This window comes from Equus przewalskii, chromosome 6 (genome assembly GCF_037783145.1).
Source record: "Equus przewalskii isolate Varuska chromosome 6, EquPr2, whole genome shotgun sequence".
Classification (NCBI taxonomy): domain Eukaryota; kingdom Metazoa; phylum Chordata; class Mammalia; order Perissodactyla; family Equidae; genus Equus; species Equus przewalskii.
In genome coordinates, this window is record NC_091836.1 from 2,408,804 (window position 1) to 2,417,531 (window position 8,728).

The 8,728-nt window shown below is 66.2% G+C and overlaps 2 protein-coding genes across 2 annotated transcripts; both read left to right on the plus strand.

Moving 5' to 3' along the window:
• The first annotated feature begins 234 nt into the window (after window positions 1-234).
• Window positions 235-3,780, plus strand: LOC103544824 (small integral membrane protein 24-like). Its single transcript, XM_070622543.1, has 4 exons — window positions 235-809; window positions 1,130-1,235; window positions 1,551-1,616; window positions 3,223-3,780. The coding sequence occupies exons 1-4, from the start codon at window positions 734-736 to the stop codon at window positions 3,344-3,346; spliced, it is 372 nt and encodes a 123-aa protein (XP_070478644.1). The 5' UTR covers window positions 235-733; the 3' UTR covers window positions 3,347-3,780.
• A 1,176-nt stretch (window positions 3,781-4,956) lies between these two features.
• LOC139083784 (small integral membrane protein 24-like) lies at window positions 4,957-8,402 on the plus strand. The gene is made up of 3 exons (XM_070622544.1): window positions 4,957-5,104; window positions 5,194-5,305; window positions 7,545-8,402. Exons 1-3 carry the CDS (start codon window positions 5,026-5,028, stop codon window positions 7,669-7,671), a joined length of 318 nt encoding a protein of 105 aa, XP_070478645.1. The 5' UTR covers window positions 4,957-5,025; the 3' UTR covers window positions 7,672-8,402.
• Window positions 8,403-8,728: the final 326 nt, after the last annotated feature.

Sequence of the window (8,728 nt, forward strand, 5' to 3'; positions counted from 1 at the left end):
TCCAGGTATACAGTAGGCGCTCCATAAATGCATGTGCAATGATGCTAGCATCCTCCCAGCCCCCAAGGGCCCTGCGTGGCGGGGGGGGGGGGGGACTGTCTCATAGGCCTGGAGAAGGGCCAGCCCCCACCCTGCCTTCCTGCCACGTGCTGGAGGCATGGCTGTCTCGCCCTGGGGTGGCAGCTGGGGTGGGGTCCCCCTTGGCCGGGGGGCAGGGTCCACGCTCTAATCACCGCGGGATCAAGGTTGACAGGCAGGGGAGCCTGGAGCCTGAGTCATCTGCGCGGGGGTGCCCCGGTCTCCGGCTGGGGTTGAAGGTGGACGCGGACCAGGGGTCCCTTCCCTTCTTGGCCCCGCGCCCACCTCACGCTGGCTGTGGGTTCCCAGGGGTCGGGGAGCTGACCCGGGGTGACAGATGCTGCTGGCCGCGAGGGTTCAGACTCCAGCTGCCGGCTGTTTCTGCACCACTTTGTGCCCAGGCCTCTCCGCCAGGCGCGGCGCGCGCTCCCGGGGGCGCTCAGAGCAGGTGACCGTGCGCACACAGCGCCGGGCGGCCACGGAGGGCGCTGGGGGACCCCGAGGCTGGGGCAGGGGCGGGCCTCCGGGTTAATTGTTACCCCGGGTCCAGAGTCTGCCCCCCGGGGGCCAGGGCCGCCCCGCCCCGGACCCGCCTGCGCCTTATCACCGCCTGCGCTCGCACCGCGCCGCGCTCCCTGCCGGCTCCTCCGCGGCCATGGGGACCCTGGGGACCCTGCGGACCCTGCTCGCTCTCGGCGCTCTGCTCCTGGCGCCCGCCGAGGCCCAGCAGGGTAGGGCTCCGGCCCCGGGCGGGCGGTGGGGGGTCGTGGGGGGTCCCCGGGATGGGCTGCGCCTCCTCTCCCCCACCCCCCCGTTTTCCAAGAGGAGAAACTGAGGCCTCTGATGAGGACGAGGCCGGCAGAAGATGGGGGTCAGCCCCTTTGGGAGGCCTGGCCTCCCCCACAATCCCCTGGGGCTTGGCCCCCCCATCCCGGGGGTCCCCGCTCCTCTTCTCTGAAACCCAGCCCCTTCCGTGCAAGCATCGCCCGCACCCTTCTCGTCTCCCCTCCCCGTCTCTGAGGCCCCCTCCCGCACCTCCCGACCCCCGCAGGGCGCCAGCTGAAGCCCTGGCTGGTGGGCCTGGCTGCCGTCGTGGGGTTCCTGTTCATCGTCTTCGTCCTCATGCTGGCCAACCGCGTCTGGTGCTCCAAAGTGAGGTGGGAGCCTGTGCGCCGCCCCCCCCCCGCAGCCGCCTGTCCCCCTTCTGCTCCCCAAAGAGCTAGGCACCCCTGTCCCACTTCCTAACCCTCTCTGGTCCCTCCCCCCTGTTGCCCGGCTGATGCCCAATGTCTGGAGGCCTCCCCATCACCCTGCTCCTCCTCGGCCCCCGTCCCGTAGCCCAGGACAGCCATGCGGCCTACCCTCCTGCTTCCTGGAGGTCCTAAGTCCTATAGAGGGGACACTGAGCCGAGGCTATCCCCGCCTCCCGCCCTTCACTCCTCCTCACCCCTCTGTCTCCATCTCCCATGCAGAGCTGAGGACCAGGAGGAGTCCGCTATCAGGCTGGAGCCCAACGTGTACCAGGAAATAGATCCGAGGTACCGCCTGTGTTTGAGGGTGGGGGTCAGGGGGTCTGTGTGAGCCCCTTCCTGGGGGCGGGAGGGATGGGTGCACACAGATGACCTCTTTCTGTCCTGAACACCTCAAGCACGTTCCTGCCCCAGGGCCTTTGCACTCACTCTTCACTCTGGTTGGAAGACCTTTCCCCTGGGTGTGCACGTTCCTGCCCCAGGGCCTTTACACTTACTGTTTGCTCTGATTGGAACACCCTTCCTCGTATCTTCTGGCTGGCTCCTTCTCCTCCTCCAGTCCCTGTTCCATGTGTCCTCCTCACAGAGGCTCCACCCTGATCGCCGGCCTCCCTGACACTCTCTGTCCCACAGCCCTGCTTGCTTTCTTTGTGGTCCCCACTAGCTGAAACGCTCTCAGTCATTTACTGGTTTCTCACCGTGAGACGGTGGCTTCCAACAGGTGACTAGAACTTAGCTTTGATCCTGGCTGTGTCCCCACTGCCCAGCACAGGGCCTGGCACACATTAGGCGTTTAATAAATACCTGTTGAGCAAGACTGCAGAGTGGGGTTATGTGACCACAAGCGTGTGACTGGGTGTGGGGGGCCCTCCCGGACTCAGGTCTCCTGTGGTCCCGACCGCGTCCAGATGTGATTTTGATGGAGGGCTCAAGGTGTGCTCGTGGCTGGGGCACTTCTGGACCAAGATCCCAGCTGAGCAAAGGCTTGGGGGCAGGACTAGGGGTGCACGAGCCAGGACGAGACCAGCCTGGCTGGAAGGTTCTGGGCTGAGCCCAGGAAGTGCCTGAGGGAGTGTGACCCTGACTGTGCCCTAAGACCCAGCTCAGCCCCAGTAAAGCGTGCGTCCCGCTCCCAGGCTGTGCGGAGGCTCCAGACCGTGCCGGGGCGCCTCGTTCATCCCTCCCTCCCTCCCTCCATCCACCCATCCACCATCCATCCATCCACCACCCATCCATCCACCATCCACCATCCACCCATCCATCCATCCACCACCCATCCATCCACCATCCACCCATCCATCCATCCATCCATCCTTCCATCCTTCCCTCCCTCCCTCCCTCCATCCATCCTTCCATCCTTCCCTCCCTCCATCCATCCATCCACCACCCATCCATCCACCATCCACCCATCCATCCATCCACCCCTCCATCCATCCACCATCCACCATCCATCCATCCCTCCCTCCCTCCATCCATCCACCTCCACCCATCCATCCATCCACCCCTCCCTCCATCCATCCATCCACCATCCATCCATCCATCCATCCTTCCATCCTTCCCTCCCTCCATCCATCCATCCATCCATCCATCTATCCATCCATCCATCGATCCTTCCATCCTTCCCTCCCTCCATCCATCCATCCCTCCCTCCCTCCCTCCCTCCCACCTTCCATCCATCTATCCATCCTCTCATCTGCCCATCCATGGGGCAGTTGAGTCTCTGTCTCTGTCTTGGTGAAATGGAAATAACAAGGCTGCCTCATCAGGGCTGTCCTGAGGCTTCAACAAAGATGCTTTTTGTCGAACACTCGTCACAAGACCTGGCACAGGTAGGTGTCCATTAAATGGGAGCGACTCTGTCTCATTGTGGCCTGGGGCCTTTGTGTCCCTGCAGTAAAGAAGGCAAGAAGGGCAAGAAACAGAAGGAGAAAAAGGCCAAGAAGACAGGAGAAACCAACTTGGGGCTGGAGGAAGAGGGGCCCAGAGACCACGAGAAAAACAAGAACACGGCCATGTGAAGACTCCCCACTCGCCTCCTCCAGGCAGCCCTCCAGACATGCCCCTCCCCACCCTAAAGGAATGACCTGGACCTGAAGCCACCGAAATGACTCCATCTGGGGTTGAGAACACAGCGCCCCGAATGAAGAGGCTTGGGACTCACCCCGCCCCTCAAGGAGAGCTCTCTGCACCTTACACGGTCCTTATGCACCCTCCTTCTAATTCGTCCTGCCTGGTGATTCTTCCCGCACTTGGAGCGTGTTCCTCGTTACAGAGAAACCCCCCAAACCCCCCAATCTGATGGCTCCACCTTCTTCTCCCCACTGCCTGATTTCTTTTCCCTCTGCCTGATATCTATTGGTCACAATCTCCTCCCTCCCATGAAACCTCAGGACCAAGACCGGCCAGGGGCTGCCTCTTGGGGGCCTGCATTAAAGAATTGATAAGAGCCCTCCGGAAGGGCTCCTGTCGTCTTTCGGGACTCAGTTTCCCCCTGGGGGAGGCAGCTTTTGGGGTTGGGGGCAACGCCGGGGCAGGGGTGGGAGACCCGGCCGCACGAGTGCCCGATGCCCCAGGCAGATTGAAAGCTGCCCCGGCCATCTCGCCTTTGCGGCCCTGATTACTGGACTTTGAGCCCCGAGGGCCGTCTCCCGGGAAATCCCTGCCTCCCTCACCCCCGTGTTTTAGGTCGCGTGACTCGGTTTCTGGGAGCTGGGTCCCAGAGGGTGGGGTTGGGCCCTGCCCTGTCCTGGGGGTGGGGGGTGGGACAGCACTTTCCCCTCCGTTTCCAGCCTCCCCCACTCTCCTCACTTTCTCCGGGGCCCTGGACCTTGCCCTGGACGGTAACTCTCTCTTCACGAGGACTTTGATAAAGGCTGGCGTTTGGGGCTCCGCTCTGGGGTCCAGAGCTGGGCTTGGGGTCCAGCCCAGATGCCGGGGAGCCAACCCTTCCAGGATCGCCCACCAGGGGGCGGCAGAACCATAAATAAACGAAACGTAGGAATCGCCCTAATCCATGTCCCCACGGAGCGCCTGGCATCTTTATCCGCCCTCGGTCTCTGTCCGTACCCAATTCGTCCCATAAAAGCTGAAAACACTGAGGCTTAGAAAAAGGGGAGCCACTGGCCAGGTCTCCCCGGCTGTTGTTGGCCGAGCTGGCACGGAAGCCCTGGCTGCCCAAAGGATTGGGGTGTTGGCAGGCTCTGGCAAAGGTGCATTTGGAGACTCACGTCCTAAGGATGGTGGGAGATGGTTGGGGTGGGGCTGGGGGGGGGGCGGTCCTTCCTGTCCGTGGTTCCTAGCTGGGAGAACTGTGTTCCTCTGCAATGCTGTGCAGCCCCGGGAGGTGGCCTGACCTCTCTGAGCCTCCAGTTGGCTCCTCTTCTGCAACGTGAGGACCAGAGTTTGAGGCTTGAAGGAGGCACGCGGGCTTAAGGGCCACTGCAAGGCCTGGCACAGAGTTGGCGCTCAGGACATGAGTCCCCACCTTCCCCGAGCCTCCCCGAGCGAGGGGTCAGGGTGGACCTCAGGGAGACAGGCTGCTGGGACGCTGGGGAACCCAGGGAGGGGGGCGGCCCCACGCCCACTTCCTGCGGCACCGGCCACACCCCGCCCTGGGGTGCCCGGGGCAGGCCACTTCCTCCTCCGCAGGGGCTGCGCCCCAGAACCTGCTGGACGGGGGCGAGGACGGACGGACCAGATGGGCAGATCCTGGGCGACCCCCGGCCGACTCTGCCTCCTGGCAGCTCTGGGCCCGCGGCCTGGCCAGGCGCAGCCCTGTAAGGCCTCGGGGTGGGGGGCGCAAGGGGGGCGGGAAGCGGCCCCCCAGCGCCGGGCCGCTGACGCCCCCGCCCCCCATCCCCCGCAGTGGCCCAGAGGAAGCCGTGGCTGGTGGGGCTGGGGGCCGCGCTGGCCTTCCTCTTCCTCCTCTTCGTCCTCGCCCTGGGCCACGCCATCTGCTGCAGCGGGTCCAGCGACAGGTGGGCCCCCGCCCTGTCTGAGCCCCTCGTCCAACCAGCCACCGCCCCCCTCGGGGCCCCTCCCCCATCCTCTCCCCTGGAGCCCCGCCCCCTCCCCTCCCCTCGGAGCCCCGCCCCTCCCCCTCCCCTCAGAACCCCGCCCCCTCCCCCTCGGAGCCCCGCCCCATCCCCCCTCCCCTCGGAGCCCCGCCCCTCCCCCCTCGGAGCCCCGCCCCATCCCCCCTCCCCTCGGAGCCCCGCCCCCATCCCCTCCCCTCGGAGCCCCTCCCCCATCCTCTCCACTGGAGCCCCTCCCCCATCTTCTCACCTCAGAGCCCCGCCCCCATCCTCTCCCCTCCTCTATCCTCTCCCCTTGGGGCTCCGCCCCATCCCCTCCCCTCAGGGCCCCGCCCCCATCCCCTCCCCTCGGAGCCCCGCCCCATCCCCTCCCCTCGGAGCCCCGCCCCATCCCCTCCCCTCGGAGCCCCGCCCCCTCCCCTCCCCTAGGGGCCCCGCCCCCATCCCCTCCCCTAGGGGCCCCGCCCCCTCCCCTCCCCTCGGGGCCCCGCCCCCTCCCCTCCCCTCAGAGCCCCGCCCCCATCCCCTCCCCTCGGAGCCCCGCCCCCATCCCCTCCCCTCGGAGCCCCGCCCCCATCCCCTCCCCTCGGAGCCCCGCCCCCATCCCCTCCCCTCGGGGCCCCGCCCCCATCCCCTCCCCTCGGGGCCCCGCCCCATCCCCTCCCCTCGGAGCCCCGCCCCCATCCCCTCCCCTCGGAGCCCCGCCCCCATCCCCTCCCCTCGGGGCCCCGCCCCATCCCCTCCCCTCAGAGCCCCGCCCCCTCCCCTCCCCTCGGAGCCCCGCCCCCATCCCCTCCCCTCGGGGCCCCGCCCCATCCCCTCCCCTCAGAGCCCCGCCCCCTCCCCTCCCCTCGGAGCCCCGCCCCCATCCCCTCCCCTCGGGGCCCCGCCCCATCCCCTCCCCTCAGAGCCCCGCCCCCTCCCCTCCCCTCGGAGCCCCGCCCCCATCCCCTCCCCTCGGAGCCCCGCCCCATCCCCTCCCCTCAGAGCCCCGCCCCCTCCCCTCCCCTCAGAGCCCCGCCCCCTCCCCTCCCCTCGGGGCCCCGCCCCATCCCCTCCCCTCAGAGCCCCGCCCCCTCCCCTCCCCTCGGAGCCCCGCCCCATCCCCTCCCCTCGGAGCCCCGCCCCATCCCCTCCCCTCGGAGCCCCGCCCCCTCCCCTCCCCTCAGGGCCCCGCCCCTCTGGGCTCCAGGGAGCACCTCTCCCTTCATCAGCATGCTGGGGTCTCCCATCCTCGCTGGCTTCCCTCCTGACGACTCATCTGCAAAACGAGGGCGGCTTCCTCGCAGAGACCCCCGTCCTGAGACGTGTCTCCCACGGGAGCTGTGGAGTCTGTCCCCCCCCCCAATTAACCCTCCAGCTAATCCCGTCCACTGGGCCCTCCATCCATTTACCCATCCGCTCGTCTGCCCCTCCCTCCCCCCAGCCGTCCGCCATCCCTGCCTCTGTGTCCCTCCTTCCCTCCCTCCCTCCATCGTCCATCCCTCTGTCCACCCTGTGTCCATCCTTCTGTCTGTCCATCATCCATCCCTCTGTCCATCCATAGTCCATCCCTCTGTCTGTCCATCATCCATCCCTCTGTCTGTCCATCATCCATCCCTCTGTCCATCCATAGTCCATCCCTCTGTCTCTCCATCCGTCCATCATCCATCCCTCTGTCCATCCATAGTCCATCCCTCTGTCTGTCCATCCGTCCACTGTCCCTTCCTCTGTCCATCCATAGTCCATCCCTCTGTCTGTCCATCCGTCCATCATCCATCCCTCTGTCTGTCCATCCCTCTCTCTCTTCACCCACCCATCATCCATCCACCCACCTTCCCACCGTTCATCCACACGTCCATCTGTCCATCCGTCCACCCATCCACTCCTTAACCCGCCCACCCCCCATCACCCACCCCCCCGTCTGTGGCCGCCCGATCACCCACAGTTTTGCGACCCAGGGAGCCAGCGAGGCCAGACACTGAGAGCGCGGTTCTGGCTGATGCGGCTGCAGCGTGGGCGCCGGCCCCGCTGCCTGTTCACACTGGGCGAGCGCCCTCGGCTGTCTGGGCCTCGGCGTTCCCGTCTACACAGTGGGAGCAGCGGCGGGCAGGACTCAGAGGCCCTGGGAGAACGGTGGGCGGCCTGGGGCCCCGGGAGGCCTCCCTGAGCTGGCGTCTCTGGGCCCTGCCTGTCTCCACAGCGACAGAGAGAAGGAAGAGGAGACTGTGAGAAAGAAGGAGGAGGAGGGAGAGGACGCCTGGGGGCTGGAGCTGGAGGAGCTGGAGGAGCCTGGGAGCCAGGAGAGGGCGGCGAGCTCCTCCACCTGAAGGCTTCCCACCCGCCTCCTCCAGGCAGCCCCCCAGGGATGCCGCAGTGTCTCCTCCGCACCCTGGTCCTGGGGCCGGGAGAATGACTCCATCTGGGGTTCGGGGTAAAGTGTCCCTGGATGAAGGCGGCTCAGGACCTGGCCCCCCCCCGCCCCCCCGCAGTCCCTCCTGGAAGTCTCTTTGCGGGTTACCTGGCTGTTACACCCTCCTTGGGCCTCCACCTGGTCTTTCTTCTCGAGCCCGGACAAGGAGCTCCCCACAGCCCGCGGCCCCCAGGGTCTCATCTCTGTCCCCCCTCTGCATCGCAGACATCTTTCTTTACCCGCTGCCTGATTTCTTCTCCCACCCTGAACGTGAACGTGGAGCCGGCTGCCTGGGCGAGGAGGGCCCCTCCCACCATGCGCTGAGTTTCAGGGGACCGTCCTGGAAGCTGCGAGTCCCAGGGGCTGGGCTGTGGGTGCACAGCCTTGTCACCCCCTCTTCCAGTCCTGCACTCCCGGTGGGCGCTCCACGGTAAAGGAATTGGAGTCCCAGCTTCCTTGCTGTGTGACCCCTGGCAAGTAACTTAACCTCTCTGTGCCTGTGTCCTGTCCTGTAAAAGGGGAGGATGATAACTAGGTCTTGCATAAATTGTCACGAGGATTAAACGGAATAATGTCTAGAAAACTCCTGAGGGCAGAACCCAGAACTCAAAAGGTATCAAATAAATGTCAGCTTTGGGGGTGCTGAAATGGTGGCAATGGGGGGAAGAGCGAATGAGGCTCCCCCCTCAGACTTGGGGGGTCCCGAGGGTCAGAGGGTGGGTTTCCAGACCGCGGCTCCGGGAGCCTGGAAGTCTTCTGCCCCCGGGCTCCTCCGTGCCAGGTCTGGGGGTGCCGGGTGGGGGGCGGTGCTGAGGGGGGAGGGAGGCAGGGGGAGGGGAGGTCTGGTTTGGACCCCTCCGTTTCAGCAGGGGCGGGATTTCCCCGCCAGGGGGAGGCTGCAGAGATGAGGGGGGCGTTTTGGGGTTGTCACAAGCCTGTCCCCCCTTATTTGGCACTCGGATGGCAGACAGCCT

Excerpts from the sequence above, each read along its gene's own strand:
- LOC103544824 (XM_070622543.1), top strand. The coding sequence starts at position 734 with ATGGGGACCCTGGGGACCCTGCGGACCCTGCTCGCTCTCGGCGCTCTG. Across the intron at positions 810-1,129 it reads GCCCGCCGAGGCCCAGCAGG|GGCGCCAGCTGAAGCCCTGG; the intron begins GTAGGGCTCCGG and ends CGACCCCCGCAG. Across the intron at positions 1,617-3,222 it reads TACCAGGAAATAGATCCGAG|TAAAGAAGGCAAGAAGGGCA; the intron begins GTACCGCCTGTG and ends GTGTCCCTGCAG.
- LOC139083784 (XM_070622544.1), top strand. The coding sequence starts at position 5,026 with ATGGGCAGATCCTGGGCGACCCCCGGCCGACTCTGCCTCCTGGCAGCT. Across the intron at positions 5,105-5,193 it reads GCCTGGCCAGGCGCAGCCCT|TGGCCCAGAGGAAGCCGTGG; the intron begins GTAAGGCCTCGG and ends CATCCCCCGCAG. Across the intron at positions 5,306-7,544 it reads TGCAGCGGGTCCAGCGACAG|CGACAGAGAGAAGGAAGAGG; the intron begins GTGGGCCCCCGC and ends CTGTCTCCACAG.